Source organism: Artemia franciscana, chromosome 9, assembly GCF_032884065.1.
Source record: "Artemia franciscana chromosome 9, ASM3288406v1, whole genome shotgun sequence".
Lineage (NCBI taxonomy): Eukaryota > Metazoa > Arthropoda > Branchiopoda > Anostraca > Artemiidae > Artemia > Artemia franciscana.
The window spans coordinates 25,377,960-25,399,075 of NC_088871.1; the positions used below are offsets into that span (position 1 = coordinate 25,377,960).

Here is a 21,116-nt window from a genome sequence, read left to right on the forward strand (position 1 = left end):
TCTTTGTATGGCTTCCATTTTAGGCCTGGCATCATTCTGGTTGCTCTATGTTGAACCTTTTTCACAGCTGTGTAGTCCCCACTGTAGGATGGCCCCCAGGCTATGTTTCCATACTTGATGATTGGCTGGACTAGAGTTTTGTACAGATGGGTGAGCATCTTCCTGCTGAAGTACTTGGAGGATCATTGGACAAGGAAAGTACCCCATTAGATTTGTTGGCTGCTGTGTTGGTTTGGAGGTGAAATTTGAGCTCATCATCAATGATGATGTCAAAAGGTCTTTTTCCTTATCTTTGACTGGCATAGTGTGTGTTTTGCCAAACTTGTCAGATGAGGGGGCAGCTGTCTTTTGGTCTAGTGGCTGACATAAGGTATTTTATCATGTCTCCTGAGAATTGATTTTGTCTAATCAATAAATTTGTCTAACTCCTGGTCCCTCCACTTCAACTTGTGGTCAGCTATTTAGTACAGTAGAAATTTCTCTTGAACAAAGAGGTGAGGGCCTTCAAAGGCCCTGAAGAGGAAGTTCTAATCTCAAGTACTGTCAGTGGATCAGCTACCCTATCAGTGGTGTGAATATGGTTAATGAATTTTCTCAGAAGAGCAGCAAATCTTGCACTGCATTCTAAATAGTAGTAATTGATAATAGGCAGATATAATTTTAAAAAAAATTGGTAAAATTCTAGTTGATTGACTTTTGGCTATCTCAGAAAGGGGTTAGGCTAGGAAAATTAAACTTTCAGGTATGAGTCTAAAGGCTAAAGCATGTCCTGGGAAGGTATTTTGAAGTACCTACCTCCACTCACTCTCCCTCTGGAGAATCCTGACATTTGATGACCATAAAAAATATGTGTGTAATAAAAGTGAAACCTTTCAAAATAGATATTCTGCTTCAATGAAATTGTTTTCAGCTTCACAGCTTTGCTTAATCCCAATTTATAAGGTTTTAAAGATATGAAAATACATTTCCTAAATTTTGAAAAAAAGACAACTGGTAACTGAAAAATGTTAAGGTAAAATGTTGTTTGTCAAAATTTCAATAGTTATAGACCTGTCATGTAGGTGAATTTCCAGGCCCTCTAGAGGGAGGAGGAGTGGAGATAGGTACTTCAAAATACCTTCCAGGGACATACTTAAGCCTTTAGACCCATCCCTGAGAGTTTCATTTTCCTAACCTATCCCCTTTCCAAGATAGCCAAAAAGTCAATCAACTTGAATTTTACCAAAATTTCTATTACCAAAAAGTTGTCTGTAAGACTTTATTCATTTTGCTTTGTAACAGAATGATACATTAAAAAATAAGGTAAAATTCTAGTTTATTGACTTTATACTATCTTGGAAAGGGTTTAGGTTAGGAAATGAAACTTTCAGGGATGGGTCTACAGGCTAAAGTATGTACCAAGAAGGTATTTTAAAGTACCCACCTCCACTCATTCTCCCTCTAGAGGGCCCTGACATCTGCCTACATGACAGGTCTATACCTATTCAAATTTTGACAAAACAGTGTTTTAGCTTAGTTTTCAGTTACTAGTTGCTTTTTCTTTACCTTTAGGTCTGAAATTGCAATTCCTGTTATTTGAGTAGAATTTTGAGCCATATCAATCTTCTTTTTTTTAATTTAGGAAATGTATTTGTATATCTTTAAAACCTTATAAAATGGAATTGAGCAAAGTTATGAAGCTGAAAATAATTTTGTTGTACTTCAATTAAGCAAAAGATCTATTATGCAAGGTTTCACTTTTATAACACACATATCTTTAAAGGTCAGATCCTCTACAGGGAGAAGGAGTGGAGGTAGTGGCTTCAAAATACCTTCCCAGGACATACTTTAGTCTTTAGATTAATCCCTAAAAGTTTCATTTTCCTAACTTCAACCCTTTCTGAGATAGCAAGAAGTCAATTAACTAGAATTTTACCAAAAATAATATGTATGATTATATTTAGACTACTCTATTATAATACAAGGTGAATGCATCTCTTACTTTATTTAAGTAGCTCTATACATGAAAGCCACCTGCATAACTTTTTGTTGTTTTATCTATGAATCACTGGGGTAGTATAGTTTTTTTTTCTATATGACACTTTAGTAGCTCATATAAATTAAAGGAGAAAACCAGTCTTCTTTAATCAAACTTATCTATAATAATTGGATATTTAAAAGTCATAGAGAAAACTTTTTATAATTCACCATGTTTATTGGAAACATAATATTATCTTTTGTTTGACTTTACAGTACTTTCTATATAAGAGTAAATGACAATATTTGTTGCTTAGCAGGCTATATAAAAGACCAATGACTTCAGTAGTCAAAAGTTGCTCACCCCTAAGTTGCATAGCCTATGTGCTGAATTCTCTGTAAGGTATTTTGTATCTTCAACTTAATGTAATAGCATGTAAAAGTACTAGAAAAGTCATTGTAAACAGCCTACATAATTCATGGGCTAGGCTATATTTGCAGATTAGGAGGGAGGGTAGACATCTTAGACATAAACAGATATTATATTTGGATTTGGGATAAATTTGTGGTTCCAAAGGTAGGCCATAAGCTAGGTCTCTTTCTGATCTGTCTCATTAGTGAGTTAATCCAAAAATTTACCAGTGACTCTTTCAGAAGAGCAAGTTTCATCTAGTGTTACCACTTTTTGAAATTGGCTTTAAAATTATTACTCACGGCATTCCATGTAATTTCACTTCCTGCTTCATTTCCATCTTTAGACATCAGTAAAATTTAACCAAGCCACAGTGCTTGTGAGAAGCTGGGAATAAACACAACAGCCACTTTACCATTTGAAGCTAAGAAAAATTATTGGTATTTATTATAATCATGTGATAGTACAAAACGCCTTAGAAGGGTTAGGCTAGGTCAAATTATGCTTAAAGTAATTCTTTTATTTCAAAGCAAAATTCGAATTTTCTTCTTCTTCTTAGTTGCTGTTGTGCTCTGAAATTTTAAAATTCAGTAGGTCTATATAGATAATTGCACTTGCATTTTTATTTCCTGGCACGAAATAACAAATACATCCAAAGTATATCCTGATGAAATTCAAAATAGCTTGAAAATGTTCCTTTTTTTGAAATCATCTAGTCACAAAGAAATTATAAAATAAAATTTTATTTTATATATCTCAAAGCAGACTCGATCCGGTTGTCTCAATTGTTTTCAGTGGTCTTACTGCTGCCATCAGTTTCATCAAACTGAAAGAAAGCAAAAATTCGTATTTTTTTTAGTTGTGATGTGAATGGTTTTTCAGGGTTTGTGAATTTTCGAATATGCAAGGTAATTTAGGTTTGTATCGTTTATCAGAACTTTCATGAAGTGATTTATAATTTTTAGTGTTATTTTCAGTAGGATTTAAGCTAGTTTAGTTACCAAGTCTTGCAATATGCTTAGATCTCAATTTGGTAACATGGCTATGGCATCCTTATAAGTTGGAACCTTGTCCATGTAGATTATGGAGTTTTAATACATTCTGAATTTAGGGTTGGTCTTCTGATAAAAATTGCAGGCTTAGTAACCTTGCTTTATGCAAGCCTTAATTCAAATAGGCCTAGCGAAGTTGCTGAGCTAGATGACAGAAACTTTCAGGAATGCATTTGAGCTCTAGACAAGTATTTGAATAGTAAATTCAGGTATTTTTTTTTTCATTGTTTTACAGAGTTGCCTAGAAGTTGAACATGCCACTTCATCTGTCATTTTGTAAGCTACTCTCTCCAGATGTAGTCTTGGCTACTATTTGTTTTTGACAATTCCATTTGAATATCTTATAAATGATAAATTGCTCTCATTGTATACCAAGAGGAAATAGGCTAGTTACAAAAAATTCTAGAAAACTACTGTCTCCTGTTGCTTAATCTAGCTTGTCAGCTATTCACCACTGAAATATTTGAACAAATATACAGTTGATCATATAGCCTAGAAAGTGGATTATTTCACCAATGGATTTTTCCAGGTCTCTGTTTTTTATATATAGCTGACAGTAAGCTCAAATATTTTAACAACAGCCTAAAAGAAATAACTTAAGTTAAAATAAAGAATTCTAAATCCTACGTTCTAAATTTTGGATGCGTTCTATTTAAGGCAAGTGTTATAGAGCTGAATGGTTGTATTTAAATAAGTGAGGATTTAAGAGTAACAGTATGATCCTAAAGTTGAGAAGGAATCATGTAAGAAAACAATTCTTTCTTCATAATGTACAGAATAATTCTAATTAAGCATTTTTCCATGTATCACTCTTGCTCCAACCTTTCTACCTGTTAATTGGATCAATCCTGATAAAATCAAAAAACACTAAGGGAATACATAAATCTGTAAACAACAAATATTCTGGTAACCTACTTATGTATTATACCACCAGCACTCAAGTTAATGCTGTATAAAACACAAGAATAAACTGGTTTTATCTGCCTGTATTAAGAAAAAATTAACTTGCACTTTGTAGAAAACAAGTGGGAGGTGACAGAATACATTAGGATTATATAAGTTGGGCTTTATATTTGCATGTTAATGAGGGGGTTAGGTTACCCCTCACCCCTAATTTGCAAATATATAACCCAAATTTGCTTCTCAAGCATTACATTTTCATCATGTTTTGCCATTTCTATTTGGGTTAACCTAACTTCACTTCTTGAGAGTTGGCAATATAATACATAAGTATCATTATTCTTCATATTATGAAGTAAGAATTGTTTTCTGGGCCTGTTTCCTTCTTGGCAGCTCCTTCTAATAGAGTAACTTCTTTTTGAGGTTTAAATATAAAAAAGGCCTCTCTAGGCTGTATAGTATCTAGCCAATCCTTACAAACCCAGTCCAAAAGATCTGCCAATTCTAACTATCTAAAACTGTTACATACCCAAGATTCTGAACCTCATTTGCATGCTTACAAAAGATTCAGTAACACCAGTGGAGAGGGGTTTTCATGAAAGAAACTCTCTAAAATCAAAAGATTAGCACTATATGATTTCTAATTTTATGTTCTTAATAATGTTTTTAGTTATGCTTATAAAGATTGATTCCCTCCCCCTCTCCTATTTTTCCTAGATATAGCTCTAGGCTAAAGATCAAAAACAAAACAAAAAATATTAAAAGTGGTTAAATTCTTAAGTAGAGTTACTTATATTACCATATAAGTAATAGTATGCAGCAAGTTAATCACATTTTAATCACATTTTTGTTTTGCTATCCATGTTTTAAAGTAATTTTTATAATAAAATATCATTTGAATTGATATGACACAGAGCTGTCAGATTTAAAAAGATCATGATATTTACAATTTGAAATTACTAAGTTTAGAAGATCAACAAAAAATTTTTCTCAACCCACAAAAAACACTGTTTCTGAAACATTTGTAAATGTATATCTGATGCTTATGCATTATGATTAAACATTAAATGCATATCACTAGTACTTCCAGGGAACACAATTCCATTCAACATCCACTGACTTCCTAGAAAATTCAGTATTGGGTGCTGAGACTGTTTTATTTGAGAGACTATTCTCATTCTCAAATGGCTTGAACAGCTTCTTTGAATGTACCCTCCTGTCATTGACAATATTTTGGGAAATTGACAAATGAACTAGGGGGTTTCTTGTGAACTAAGCTTATATGTCATAAGCATAGCAGCTGTTTTTTGTAATAAAAATTGGTTGTTGTTGTTGAGTTTTACATAGGATAAACTTGAGTGTTGGCAGTATAATACACAAGATGCATTGGGATATACCACTATATCAAAGCATTTGGGATTTTATGATGTCTAAAATCAAAATTCCTTTTCACCTTCTTTCTACAATGCTTAAGGGCAGAAGCCTTGATTTAGATTGCTATCTGACTGAGATCACTCATTCAAAGTAGCTGCCTTAACAGTAGTACCATCTGAGAGGATTAGGGTTGGTACACAGAAAAAGGACCAGAGCAATGACCCAGAACTACAACTTGCAAAGAACCATCAGAAGTTTTGGTTTAAGATCTGGGTGGATTGTGATCATCCCAAATCTAGTTTAATTTTTAGGATCCTTAGATTGACTAAATAAGAATACCAGAAAGCTGTGCTGCTCTTCAAAAGAAGGCAAGTATCTATTCTGTTTTGTTATATCCAAATCATCCACAGCTACTATGGAGCAAATTATCAAAGTTCACTTCATTGTCTTGTTCACATTCTAACCCTTTTGAGGTAAATACCTGTGAAAAACACTTCTCCTTTTTATTCTCTGATAGCCCCCCACCACTGGACACCACTTTTTGGCAGAACCTCTTTCACCATTTTTCTCAACTAGATCATATGTGAAATCTTGTTTCTATTATGCCATCATCAGTTCTTACACCAATTCGTCTCCTTAAAAACAGCAAAGCTCCTGATTCTGTTGGACTTCAACCTGAACATTTAATTTATGGCACCACAAAACTTGTTGAGTATATTTCATTAATTTTCCAAGCTTGTATTGCATAGAAAAATTGTATTGATTGTACTATGCAAGGGCATTGTGACTTGTGTCCCAAAAAAAGTATAAGAACCCTCAATCTTGTGACTTTTGTTGTCCAATTACAGTTTGTTCAGTTATTGCAGAATTATTTAAAAAAATTCTTCTTTTAAAAATCTTGAATAGATGTGATGTGATCACATCTATTCAGAGGAACAGGTGCAACAGGGAATGCACATGCAGTTTTTGTGTCTATTTTGGAGAGGTATAAAAGAATGAAGGAACCTTTATATGTTTGTGTAGTAGATATTTCTAAAGCATTTGATTCAATCCTACACTCCCAAGCTATTTTAGCACTTTTGAGGAGTGGGGTAAACTCATTCATTTGTGCTTCTCTGTGGCAATGGTGCCAACATTCTTCTATACATGTTTGCATCAAAATATTTATAGCAGTCAAATTCTCATGTATTGTGGAGCAAAACAGGGCTCAGTGTTAAGTCCTGCAATATTTAATAATGCCATCCACTGTGCAAACTGCAGAATACTGCATTTTCTCATCAAGCCATCAATTGATGCAAGTCACCTTTTGTATGGAGATGACACACTTCTGCTGTCTGATAATTTGAAATCACTCCAGGCTGCTGTGAACAGCCTTTATGCTGGATTGTTGGACATTAGGCTGTCAGTTGCTTCTGCTAAAACTGAATTTCTTGTTTTTGGTTGTCATCACCCACCCAATTCAAAAATTCTGGTCAGCCCAGATTTAATTTTGGCCAGTGAGTCTCTCAAGTACCTTGGACTTGCATTTGGGACCTTGATTTGAGCAATAAGGTCAACAACAATAAAAATGCTGAGAAAGTCCTATGGATGTCTATAGAGTTAAAGGTCAATTTGACAAAAAAAAAAACGCTTGGTTGGCTTTATATCTTGTTTTTTGCTCCCCATGTATTTTTTCTGGTGCCATTATGGAAGTTTTTACTTCTTCAGAATGTCAACAAGTCTGGTTTGTGTTTTTCAAATTTTGTAAGTATTTTCTTCATGTTCCTATTTGGTCTTGTAACAGTCATATTTCCAAATGCTACAGAGTTTTTGAGATATGTGATAAGATGGATGTTTTAGAAGCCAGATTCAGACAGCAATCTGATTCAGTTGTAGATTTTCTGTTGGGGTACATTAACTGTTTGTGAGTCATTGTTAGTGTATTTTTTAGTGTTTGTAATGATAAGTGTTTTTAATTATGTTTATTTCTTTTCCATGCTCCTCTAATTGTATTTTTAAGTGTATAGAGGGTTCATAATCATTATTATTATTACAAATATACATTTGCAAATAGGAGCCAGTTAAGAATTTCTATCCTTGTTATCATCCATGATGACTCCTATCAGAATGGTTTTCTTTTCAAGTTGCTTATTACTTCTTGGGTTGAGGATTCAGCAACCTCCAAGTTTACTACGGATCTATTTTTGAATATTTAACTTATATTGTTGTGCACAAAGTTTGTCTCAGGCTGTGGTCCTTTAGAGGATGTATAGATACTTGAAAAGATCTTCCTAGGGTAAATATTAGATTCCAGGTCCTTTCATGAATTTTCATTCATTGTGCTCATTTACTTTTTAAGTTAGTTAAAACCCACACACATAGAATTCTATGGAACAAAAAAAAACAGGTTCTAAGCCATAGGCATAAGCCACCTTAGAATTTTCTCAAAATAAAAAACAGTAGCCCATCTGCCATCACAAAATACTTCAAACCTTACAAGTATAGGTGTGGTATGGGTAAGAAAACACCTTGCTTAGTATTAATTGTGGATGTTCATACATTTTTGAAAGTTCCATTCACATAGCTCAGCAACTTTGTAAGATAGGATTCATTATAATTAGTATGCGATTTATAAAATTCGTTACATTTTTCAAAGTAGCTTTTGGTAGCCATGGAGCACAGCTGATCTTGAAGTAACTGGGTAATCATATAAATTGAATTTTTTTTGCTAGAATAAAGTAAGAATTATGCTATTATAGTGTGCAGTTCAGAAGATGTACTGTGTAACAACAGGAGTTGTTATCTAGATTCTGAAAGCTTGAAGCCTTTTGTCACAAAGCTGAGGAAGAGTGTGTGTCAGAGGTTAAAAACACCTTTCAAGGTCCATTTTTAAGGTGAAGCCTAAGTTCATTTCTGATATTTTTTATGCAGTCTTTCTAGAACAATATTTGTTATTTGAACAAAAAGAAAGTTCCTTGCAGGAGATAGGTAGACATTGTAGATTCCACGAAGCACCTTACCAGCCCTAATTTCGCCTGAGAATCATTCCTTAATTGGGGAAACCATCCAGGATAGTTTTTTTAGTACCTACTTCTAAGGTAGTGTCTTTGCATGAACTTCAAGGAAAATTATTTTTGGTGAATATCACGTTTAGAATCGGATCTACAGTCTTGATGCTTGTCTATAAATAAAAAGTTGTTGCCTAAGACAACTAAATAAAAAGTTGTTGCCTAAGACAACCACCAGATTTTTTTTTTTTTTTTATGTCCAGCCTCAATCTTTCACTCTTTCTCTCTGTGTATAGTCTGAAAGCTGAAATCCTGGGAACTTATGCAGTCAAAAGTAAAGTGGATTATTGTTTGTTTGTTTGTTTTTTTTTGTTTTTTTTTTAATTAAGACAACCACCTTTCTAGGGCCTGATTTGGTCCTTGAATCAATTCTTAGAAGTTTAATTCAGTAATCCAAAAACTTGCCAAGGTAGGAAAAAACTCAATAGTTTAGAGTTTATCTTTCTGGTAAAACTTTTGATTCCAAGAGAAGCATAGTGTGAAACATGGTAAATATATATATATATATATATATATATATATATATATATATATATATATATATATATATATATATATATATATATATATATCATGAAAAGAGAAATCACCAATGCTACAGCACAAACACACACACACAAAAAAAAAAAAAAAAAAAAAAAAAAAAAAAAAAAAAAAAAAAAAAAAAAAAAGAGACAGAAGGAGAAAAGGAAGACTGTTTTCCTAAATTAGTGATTAATATAGACCAGCACTTGAATGAGGCCTCAACCCTATATATATATAATATATATATAAGCATGCAATATATTTGGATATATAACGATAATGCTCATAAATGACAGAGTAATTTTAATAACTGATACTGTAGCTTCTTACCTCTTCTGTTCAATATGTCAGACCACAGCACTATCTACTGCACTCTCATCTAAATATTTTGTTCTCTACTATCATGTAGCATAAACATTAATATTTGGGTTTATGACACGTCCCTTTTTAAGACATGATATATATATATATATATATATATATATATATATATATATATATATATATTGTTTAGTTTAGAGACCAGAAGCTTTGAGCTTAAGAGTACATTTAGAATCAGTATGGACATCTGTCTTTTTATGGCAGTTGGTATTTACCAAGTGACATATAGCAATCACAAATTCTGTCAGTCTGTCCGTCTGTCTGTCTGTCCCAGTTTTGCTAGTTTAGGCACTTCCAGATAAGCTAGGATGATGAAATTTGGCAGGCGTATCAGGGATCAGACCAGATTAAATTAGAAACAGTCGTTTCCCCAATTCAACCATATGGGATAGTGGGGAGACAGTTAATTTGGAAAAATTCGAAAAAATGAGGTATTTTTAACTTACAAATGGGTGATTGGATCTTAATAAATTTGATATATAGAAGGATATTGCGTCTCAGAGCTTATGAGTGGGTCATTGGATCTTTATGAATTTTGATATTTAGAAGGATCTCGTGTCTCAGAGCCCTTATTTTAAATCCTGACTGGCATTAAGCCTCTGATTTTCTTTTTAAATCAATCTATTGACTCTTAGAATTTTGCTAGAGCTTATGCCATATGAGCTCGTAGCTCTTGTTGGTTTTAGGGCTACAAGCTATGTATCCAATGATCTAATCAAGGACTGTATTTGTGGGGTTAATTTAATAGGTGTTATGATTAAGCTATTAATATTCATACCCTACATCCTATGCCCAGAGATGGGAAATAAGCCATGGGAGTAACTTTTATCCATTTTGACCAATCAACAAAGATAAGGAAGTGCTGTGGTTCTAGATATGTATTGTATATTCTCTGTCTTCTTTATTGAAGTTCTTTTGTTCTTTTTTTAGATTTCCTTCTTTTCTTGTGGTTCTCATTAATATTTTTATTTTATTTTTTGCAGTGATAAATAACTTTGGAACAGCAGATATGAAGACTCCTTCTAGGAATATGGATGATAAGGTAATTGTATAGCAATATAGTAGTTTCCCAAAACTAAAAATATTTTCATATGCACTTGTTTTCATAGTTTGTTTGGGGTTGAGTAATAAGTCTATACAAGTGGTATTTTTCTCTATTGTTTTCCAATTTTAAACTTTCTATACTGTTTCTAGGGGAGGAAAGAGGGACTGAAGTGTATCATTGTTAGTTTTTATGTATGAAATCTTGCTTGCATTAAGTTTTAGTGTTGTTCTTTAATTTCCATCATAGTTGCACAAAGGTCCTATCTCTTGGAAAGATATCCATTGCAAAAGGTCCAGAGTATGGTTAGACCTGCATTTTCAGATGTTGACAAGGGGTCTTTCAGACCAGTCTTGAGGAATACCCTCTCCTTTTTTGCGGGTACTTTTATAGTATAGGTGCAAACATATGCTTCTACCTACAAGAAAGTAGAGTCAGAGTCTATTCCCAAAACAGTCCAACGAACCTCTCCTTTTCCAGAAGAATTTTGGCCTATTATGTACTTCTTTATTTTCGGTTTTACCTCCTCTCTCCTTTGATTAATGTCACTTCTCCTAAGATTTGAATCTACAGGCTATATACCTGTGGAAGGGAAACATGTCAAAATTCACCACAAGCCTGATCTTTACCCACTTTTTTTGATGAGTTGACAATGTTGGACCCCTTGCCCCAAATATGTGTGTCTGAAACCATTGGATTTACAAATCATTTGGTAGTAAATTGACTTGAAGAGACTAATATATTTCAAAGCACAGAGATTAATCCATGCCAGTTCAGTTTGATTTCTCATTTCACAGTAAAACTTAGTAAGCTTCTGGTAATTATGGACATTTTTTTTGAATATATATATTAAGTGTCGTGTTGATTGTTTAGATTGTTTTTTTTTTTTTGTTTTTTTTTTTAATAGAAAAGTTGATCAGCAAGTGTCTCATGATTGGTCAGATAATATATGAAACATTTTAAAAATGATAGTGGTTGTGTGTTGGATGAGTATTCTTTTTGCTGTGGTTTAATCTTTGATGTTTCCTAAAATTCAGACATATACAGAAATGTACTGGAACAGGAAAGGTGTGTTTTTGTTGTTGTTTTTTTTAATTGGCTGAAGTTGTACCACACTCATTACCAGTATAGCCATGCGTGTGGTAATTTGGAGTTTTTAGGGGTGAGAAGGTATATTTCCAGTAAACAAAAATAAGATATCTACATTGCACCAGTGTATTACATAGTTGGGTTTCCATTATGTGACTTGAAACTCTGCTGACATAATGCAAAACTCTGGAGCAGTTCTTGCGACAGCAAAACTATTTATAATCTGGATAATAGCCTCTGCAACGTGCAGTATTAGGCTCTAGAAGTGATACAATTAAGTAATCTCCTACTATTTTTTCTGATCAGTAAGTGGCCAGAAGTTTGTGACTTCTTTGGTAGATAGACAAGGTAAAACCCCCAGTCTCTAGATGATTGAAATGATTGCTCCACTAGGCTTTTTGAGGAGAGGTTTAGTTTCTGGGGCTTTAATCACAGGAGAGACTAAGTTGACCTTGTTTATACTGTGGAGAACTGATATTACAATCAATTGGCAGCAATCAATGTTTCATCAGTATCATTGTTCTTTCACCACAAAGGGGAAAAGGTGGTGGGGGCTATTGAATTAGTAATTTAGAAATAAAACTGTGAAGTTCATACCAGTAACAAATTGCCCTGATTCAATGGAAACTGTTGACAAATACCAACGAGCAAGCAATTTGATTGCATGCTGATATGAAAATTGTTTTTCTAAGCTTTCGTTTACTCAAGCCATATCTCTACTTTTGAGTTCGAAGTTTCATTCAAGCAGGCTTGCAAGGAAACGAGTTGCAGAATGAAGTTGGAATCAAATCTGAAAGTGCTTAAGGTGTGTGAAAGATCATTGGCTTTATTGTCAAAGTGTTTGTTTTTTTTTAGAATAATTTACCTTAAATTGGCATAAATCACATTTGCCAGCAATAAACGCGAATCTGTAGACCCAAATCAGTGAGTATGATGACGCCCTGTGCACGATCCCCTTGCTTGCATTGGTAAGAAAGGAATGATACTTAAGTTTCCGGAGCTGGACTGAGTATTACAGATGCTGCAAGTCCCTTATACATTTTATTGTTTGTTGTCGCATGGATTATAAAATATATCAATCATATTCCTTGACTGAAGTAGCCATACACATGACAAATTCTAACTTTGGACAAATGAAGCCATTCAGAAGCTTAGTCATCTATGGTAGGATTTCCTTTTTAGTGGGCCAAGTGTTTGATTGGACTTGGCTGCTACAGACTAGGAATGTAAATTAAAATGAACCTTATTGTCAATAAAAAATCCCAGATTATTTTCAGCATTAATACTTATTATTTGCTGCCTTGGTTCCATCATTAGATATCATTTAGTTATTTTTCTTGGAATTGATTAGCTCCAATGGATGAATGACCCTACATTTTCGCATTTCTCAAGCATATGAGAAACAAAACAAAGTTGTTTTGTGCAAAAAGTCGGTAATAAGACAATGATGTTTAGAAAATTCTATGGGATTTCAAGAGGATTGTAGTATCCATCGGAAAATAATCGCTATGGCGTTCCAGAAAGGTAGACAGGCATGTCGTACCTTGTTTGAAGTGAATCACGCAAGGGGCTGTAATATCAATAGGAATGAATTGCTGAAGATAAAGCCAGTTCAGCTGGACTCTCCTAGTCTAGATATATTGGGAATTGTGATTCCTGTTCCAGCTAGTAGTTAGAACGTCTGCCTATCTGAAGAAACAATATAGATAGCTTTTTTTAAGGAGACAAGAAAATGCACTTGGTGGGAGTTTCTGCAAGATTTTTTATGTTTACCGTTTTTTCAGCTATTACAGGGTTTTTGACATCTACTAAAATTGCCATCCTAATGAGTGAAAAGTACGAAACAATGCTAGGTTTTACAGTTCAAATCGGCGGGGTGGATCTCGGTTTTATGGCCCTTCAGCCAGGAAGTAGGGGATTGGGACCAGCCATGCTGTGTCTAAGTTTGTATTTGGGAAATATTTTTCCTGTTTTGAAATTTCTTGTGGTTTTTTCCTGAAATCCATCATCAGAGATTGCTTATTTTGTACCAGATTCTAGATAGTTTTATCAATTGTATGAACGATTTAATAGTACTGTTGACTCCGAATTTCTCTATAAACAGAAAGGTAGTTTCTAGTGGAAAACCTGATGCCTCAGCTTGAGGATCAGACCTTTTGACCAAAGTACTCCAGGTAAAAAGATCGTGCCCAAAGAAATTAATTCTCTCAGAATTACTAATGCAGACTATGCCAACATAGTCAGAATTACTATGTTACTATGGACCTATGTTGTTAGTCTATCCCTGTTGGATAATAGGTTTAAAGAAAAAATGTGGTCTAAAGGCACATTCATTGAAAAAGCCTTTAATGCTTGTAACATAGTGATGAAGTGGTAGAACAGCTCTAAAAGTTGTTGAAAGTCACTTGGTTGCTAAGCCCTAAAAAAATAGCCCAAGGGCTATACAAAAACAGTTGAAATAGCTTTGGTCTGAACAGGGCTGTTTATATTTTATCTCTAAGATTTAGTTTAGTAGTTGTGATTTTACCACATCATTTGGTGTTTCAGGTAACTGAAAATACTGTCCCAATGAAGCGCCCTCGTACATCCGAAGATTTTCTTCTATTTTGTAAGTTCATATTGGACTATGAAAACTATGAAGCAATTCGACGAGAGGTAGGTATCTGTTATATTTTCACTGTACTTAAATTTCCTGGTGGTTTGGTTAGTGGTTTGCTTTCTAAATAATTTGAGGAAAATATTGATTGGTTTGAACTGATGTTTTTATGGTTATAATGGGTTTTTGTTTGCCTCATGTTTGCAATAGAGCATTCTTTGACTATAGGTAGATAGACCAGTGTATTTCAAAAGCCGAGAGGGCCATATATACGAAAAAAATGTATATAAAACAAGGATAATACAAATAAAATAATTTTTTTTAAACACTAAAACAAAATACAAAGTGAAAAATACCTTAATCACATACATTTTCCCACATTTATCTATACACACGCCAACTCAGATTATTGTTGTTGGGTTTATGCTTTGAAGAAAATAGCAAATCAGTCTCATATGAATATTTCCCCTAGAAATCCGAAAGCACTGAGCAATGTCAGAGAAAATGGAATGTAGCTGTTTTAATTCCATTTCAAAAAATTAAACTGATTTTGTCTGAAGAAAATGTCCCTCTGCACCTTATAATGCCATTTTTTATATTGATTTTGATGGCATGGTCCTATTTTTCATCATCCAAAAAAAATTGAAGGTGATTGTCTTTTTTTCCTCATGAAGAAGAAGAAGAAGTTTATTATTATTCAATACAATACAATACATTAGGGCGTTAAGAGTTCAACAGCAACGCTTAAAGAAATTTATAACAAAAGTTCTTGTGATATTTACCCAGATTTATCAGCAGTCAGTTGAACCAATCTTATACCAAACCATCTTCTAGACAACACTATAGTGTTTTTTTGTGGATGGTGAAGTCCTCCCTTTGAAAGAGTGGCAGACAGTCTGGTTTTATATTATCAATTTTTCCCTTCTTTTTTTTGATTGTATTAAAGCTTATTCCAATAGGCAATGCATAGAACACCACCTAAAAAAATCCCCCCTGACCCTACCCCAAGTACCACTGAAAACATTCAACCCCTTGGCTGGTCAAGTCAACTTTCTCAAAGCTCACATGAGGGGTCATTGAATAATACAATGGTGGAAGTCGGGGCGTATGTCACAATACAGGATGAGACTGAAAATGAATTTCAAGAGGTCCTATCAAGAAACTCAAAAAAAAGGAAAAAGATTTCACCAATCAAAAATAATACCCCTTCCCATAATCCAACATTCCCCTCACAAAACCTTGGAATTTACTTAAAAATCACTCCAGATACCCCCTTTGAGATAAAAAAGGTAGCTCTTTTGAGGGTTGCAATCTTTAAAATGTTAAAATCAATGTTTTCATTAAACATTAACCGTGATGGATCTCTGCTAATAGCCCTTCAAGATTCTAAATCAGCAGACATATTACAGAATTCAAAATCTCTTCTTAACATACCAATAAAATCTGTTCTCTGGTCCCCAAACCAAAACCCAACTAAAATAGTAGTGTATAACATCCCTCCAGAAATTCCTATTCAGGATCTAAAAGAAGGACTCTCTGACAGAACTGGTAACCCAATCCCAGTAGCTGATGTAACCCAATTGGGTAAACCAGATGCCAATGGCCAAAAGTTAAGCAAGTCTTTCTTATTCACACTAAGAGAAGAAAATAATAACCTGGATCAGATATTCCTATTTGGACAAAGGAAACCCCACAAGCCCTACAAGCCAAAACCTATCCAATGCCAAAAATGTCTAAGACTAGGACACACAAAAAACACATGCAGTGAAACATTACATGAATGCAATTCTTGTAAAAACTCCCACCCCACTGGAATGATAAATTGTAAAAACAATCAGCCAAAATGTATCAACTGCAATGGTCCCCACGATTCTACTAATAAAACTTTATGCCCTGTATATAAAAAACGAGCACTAACACTCCAAATAGCAACAGAAAAAAACATACCTTACCCTTTTGCAGCAATGGAAGCAAATGCAGCTCAATCACACCTGACCAAAAACTTTATGAAACCACCCAACCCTCTCACCCACAGACCAACCATTCTACCAAAAGCATCAAGCACCCCCAATAAAACTCCTTCCTCAAAGCAACCAAGCTCACATTCCTATAAGAGAGGTTCACCCTGGACAAACCTTCCAGGCTCTACAAGTAATGATAGAATAACAGAATGGCCACCTCTCCCGAGTAGAAATGAATCAGAAGTATTAACGGGTATTAATCAAATTATCAACAAAAAGCCAGATGAATATCCAAATGAATTAACACCTAACATGTGCCTATTTATACTAAATTCTAATGCAGTACAGTCAATGAACCTAAAACAACCACAAAAAGCAAAAATAATAAGCGAATTGGCAAAGTTGTACCTACCCAATCACATGCATATCCAAGCAAAAAAAGATCTTGCTCTGCTCCTAGCAAAGCTAAAGATTGATACACAGCAAAATGAAAATTAAAACAACAAAGCAGCATATTTCAATACTTCAGTGGAATGTAAGATCACTTTCAGAAAATAAGTTAAATGAACTTTTATCTTTTATGAATAAAAATTCCATTGATATTGCTTGCCTTCAAGAAACCCATTTGACTAATAACCAACAAACAAAGTTTCCAGGATATACTATCCTGAGAAAGGATAGGTCTTCTCAGAGAAAAGGAGGTGGCGTAGCTATAATTTTAAATAATAATATTAAATTCTGCGGTATTAATTTCCCAGATTTTTCAAATGATGTTGATGTTATTGGCATCAATGTTTGGATAAATAATACAAAAACATACATATTAAGTCTTTATAACCCCAATGGCCAGACTACAGATGCCATGGATTTTTTCACTTATATTACTAATTCTAATATGCTAAAAAACATAATCATCTGCGGGGATTTTAATGCCCACAGTCTTCTGTGGGGGGATAAGCCAGCAAATAAAGCTGGTAAGCTCATTGAAAGATTGATTTCAAATAATGCCGATTTAGCAATTGCTACCCCTCCTAATCTAAATACATATTTTAACCCCAAAAGTGGTAAATTTTCAACTATTGACCTACAAATTGTTTCAATAAATATACTAAATAAAATTTATATTAAGAAAATTGAAAATCTATGCACTGACCATTTTGCAATAGTATCCTCTTTAAATGAACCAGCCAACATTCTCCCACATATCCCTAAATATGTCAACACCAAAGCAAATTGGACCATGTTTAGAAATAAGCTTAATGAAGAAGTCCTAAGTTTAACCCAGAAATCTCATACCTCAGTTGTAACTGCTGACACGTGTGCTGAAGCTATGACATCAATATTAACAAATGCAGCTAATCAAGCTATCCCCAGAACTTCACCTAGGAAAACCATCCCTAAACACACCCCTAAAGCATGGTGGACAAAAGATTGCCAAATTATGTGGAGAATAAAAAGTGCAACTAGGAGAGCATACCTAAGAAAACCATCCCCTGACACATATTTAAGTAAATTACAAGCAGAGGCTAACCTCAAGAGAACAATAACTAATGCCAAATATAATTATTGGAATAATTTTGCAAATAATCTTTCCAGAGAAACATCTGAGCCAAGAATACATAGACTTATAAGCAAAATCTGTGGGAAAAAAACATCCTCCAACCCCCTTATGTATGAACTAATACATGAGAATTCCCTCTATGATAACGACACTGATAAGGCAAAATTATTTGCCTCCCTTTTCTCAAAAAAGCTAACATCAAAAAACCAAAATATCACCACACAAATCATGACAAATCCTATTTACCAGCCCCGACCAGGTTCAGAATATATAAACCATCCCTTCTCGATACATGAATTGAATAATGCAATTCAGCATATCAAGGCCAATGCTACAAGTAGCTATGATAATATACACCCTATATGGATAAAGAATCTTTCCCCTTTGTACAAACAGGAGCTCCTAAATTGCTATAACCATGCATGGGCTACATCCACATTCCCTAACATCTGGAAATGTTCATCTCTCATACCAATTTTAAAGAAAAATAAACCTAAACATGACCCTCAGTCATATAGACCCATAATGATTACCCCAGTGCTGGGAAAATTAATGGAGAAAATGATTTACCATCGGCTGCTTTGGTTTGTTGAGAAGAATAATCTGATACCTCATACTCAAACTGGCTTCAGGAAACACCACTCATCAACAGATGCTTTCATAGTGTTAACAAATGCAATAAATGAATCCCTATCAAAAAATAATGTCTTAACTGCTGCATTCCTAGATTTTGAAGGTGCTTATGATAATGTTGACCACCAGATTCTATTAGTTAAACTTACAAACCTTGGACTACCCCCCAAACTTGTATCCTTCATAAAATCCTTTATAGAAAACCGAAGTTTCATTGTTTGTGTAGGTTCAGCCTCTTCACCCAAAACTTCAATAACCAAAGGCCTTCCACAGGGTGCAGTCCTGAGCTGCCTCCTATTTTCACTTTTTCTGTGGGACATGAACCTCCCACATACCAATCTACAGTACGCTGACGATCTGGTATTATGGGCAACTGGCAATACCTTCGAGATTACGCATTCAAAGTTGCAAAATGCACTTTTCCAATTTGAAAAGTTCTCCCAAAAGTCCATTTTACCTACTGCACCCACAAAGTCAAAAATTATCCAATTCCACCATAAGCGAAATCATTATGATGCTAGGCTAACATTAAATGGAATACTTATCCCAGAGGACAATCAAATTAATTACCTAGGGCTCATACTTGACCAAAAACTAAATTTCCACCTCCACATCACAAATACAATAAAAAAGTGCTATAGAAAAACAAGAATAATTAAAAGGCTACTAGCCACACCTTGGGGCTGTAATGAGAAAACACTAATCCAATTTTATAAATCATATATAAGACCCCATATTGATTATGGCCTCATAGTGTATGGTGCTTGTGCTAAGACCCACATGCAAAAAATCGAAACGACACAAAATGATATAATTCGTCTTATATTTGGTCTTAGGAAACCAACAAAAACTAAGTTTCTGCTTACTGAGAGTGGACTATCACCAATAAATGAAAGAAGAAGATCTCTACTAATTAAGTACCTTACAAAAATTGAAGCCAATGATTCTCATACCCTGCATAACTGGTTAAGAAATCCATCTATGTTTAGAGGCGTTGCAAATGAATATGCAAATATCCAGAAGAAGTTCCCAGTGCCAGTAAAATCTATTGCACCCACATTCCCCCAAACCCCCCCTTGGAGTTGGTCAACCCCCATAATAAAGACTGACTTCTCAAAGTGGACCAAAGAACTTACCCCCATTTCTTTTATTCAGAAAAAATTTGCCGAACTAAATAATGTTGCTTATAAAAACTATTTCCAAATTTTTGTAGATGGGTCCAAAATGAATGAGAAAGTGGCAAGCGGAGCTTTCTTCCCAACCCATAATATCGCTTTAGGAGAGAGATTACAAGATAATTCATCTGTAATGTCTGCCGAGATAAACGCCATAATCATGGCACTAGATTTCCTCATGGTTAATGAATATATGAAAGTTAATATTAATAATATTATAATATATTCTGATTCTTTGTCAAGCCTAGAACTTCTTTCGTCAGCTTCTCAAAATAAGATGGATATTGACACATTTCTTTGTCTTAGGATTATTGATATTTTTGCTTCAAAAGGTATTTTAACTCATATACAGTATATTCCAAGCCACTCAGGTATAATAGGTAACCATAAGGCAGATGAAATAGCCAAAAATGCTTTAAATATTGACCAGCCAAGTGGGAGACCAATCCCCATTAGAGATATTTACCGCTGGAGATTTACAGAGGTACTGATAATTAATAAGAATCCTACCCCATCACCTTTCCCAAGTAAGCACCTTTCCAAGATTTATCATAGGATTCGGTCAGGTTCAAATGGGCTAAATTTTCAGGCATTTTCATATCAGATTCCTAATTCAAGTGGCGAAGTTCCCTCGTCCCCCCTTTGCAGGTCATGTAATCTTAAGAATGAAACAATAGATCACTGCCTATTTGAATGTAATATGCTGACGTCTGCACAGTATACCCTGCGACGTAAAATGGTAGAATGCTTCAAACACCACAAAATTCCACTAACAGCCAAGAGTCTTGCTGACCATACTCTCCCGCAGAGCACAGAGATCAATATATACTCTCTTATAATTCAACTGCTGGTATCAAAAGATATACTCCAAGAAATCTGAGCAGATACAAATCATACAAGACAAACCAGCTCCATAGCTCTGTCGATCTCACAGAGTGAGCCAAAAGGAAAAGGGCTAAATAGTATCAACTGAAAAGCCCGTCCGCTGAATAAGAAGAAGAAGAAGACAAAATACAATTCAAAATGGAATTATAATGCACTTATTCCCCCTCGAAAGGCTCCATGGCCAGGGATACAAGGGGGATACAAAAAAAAATATAAGCAACAACTACAAAAAAAAGAGAACAGTAGAAGATACCTGAGGCCTGGGAGTCAAAGCGCACAGAAGACAACCATAAACCATGAACAGAGCTCAGGGAATATCAATTCCTCAGAGGGAAAAAAGTTCTCTATTTGATTCTTTATTAAATGATCCTTAAGAATCCTTTTAAAGTCCCAAACGAATGGCATTTCTGTATGAAGAAGGTAGTGAATTCAAAACCTGTTGACAAGGAATGAGGGGATTGAAATCTGATCAAATAGTAGCGGTAGGCGGAATGTAGATGAGTTACGACGTGTTTAGATTACGATAT

The 21,116-nt window shown here is 34.4% G+C and overlaps 2 protein-coding genes across 3 annotated transcripts in view; one reads left to right on the plus strand and one right to left on the minus strand.

Annotated features, from left to right (window-relative positions):
- The window catches only part of LOC136031192 (tyrosine-protein kinase CSK-like), a 48,839-nt gene extending 45,907 nt beyond the window's left edge, over positions 1 to 2,932 (minus strand). The window contains exon 1 of the mRNA XM_065710548.1: positions 2,671 to 2,932. Within this exon, the coding sequence (XP_065566620.1) occupies positions 2,671 to 2,708 (38 nt within the window). The 5' untranslated portion in view covers positions 2,709 to 2,932. The remainder of the gene's footprint in view (positions 1 to 2,670) is intronic.
- A 207-nt stretch (positions 2,933 to 3,139) lies between these two features.
- LOC136031193 (PHD finger protein 23B-like) overlaps positions 3,140 to 21,116 on the plus strand; it is a 28,331-nt gene continuing 10,354 nt past the window's right edge. The window contains exons 1-3 of one of the 2 annotated variants that reach the window (XM_065710550.1): positions 3,140 to 3,276; positions 10,631 to 10,689; positions 14,326 to 14,433. In XM_065710550.1, the coding sequence (XP_065566622.1) occupies positions 3,270 to 3,276; positions 10,631 to 10,689; positions 14,326 to 14,433 (174 nt within the window). In that variant the 5' untranslated portion in view covers positions 3,140 to 3,269. Of the gene's footprint in view, positions 3,286 to 10,630; positions 10,690 to 14,325; positions 14,434 to 21,116 lie in introns of both variants that reach the window. The other variant, XM_065710549.1, reaches the window with a different exon arrangement.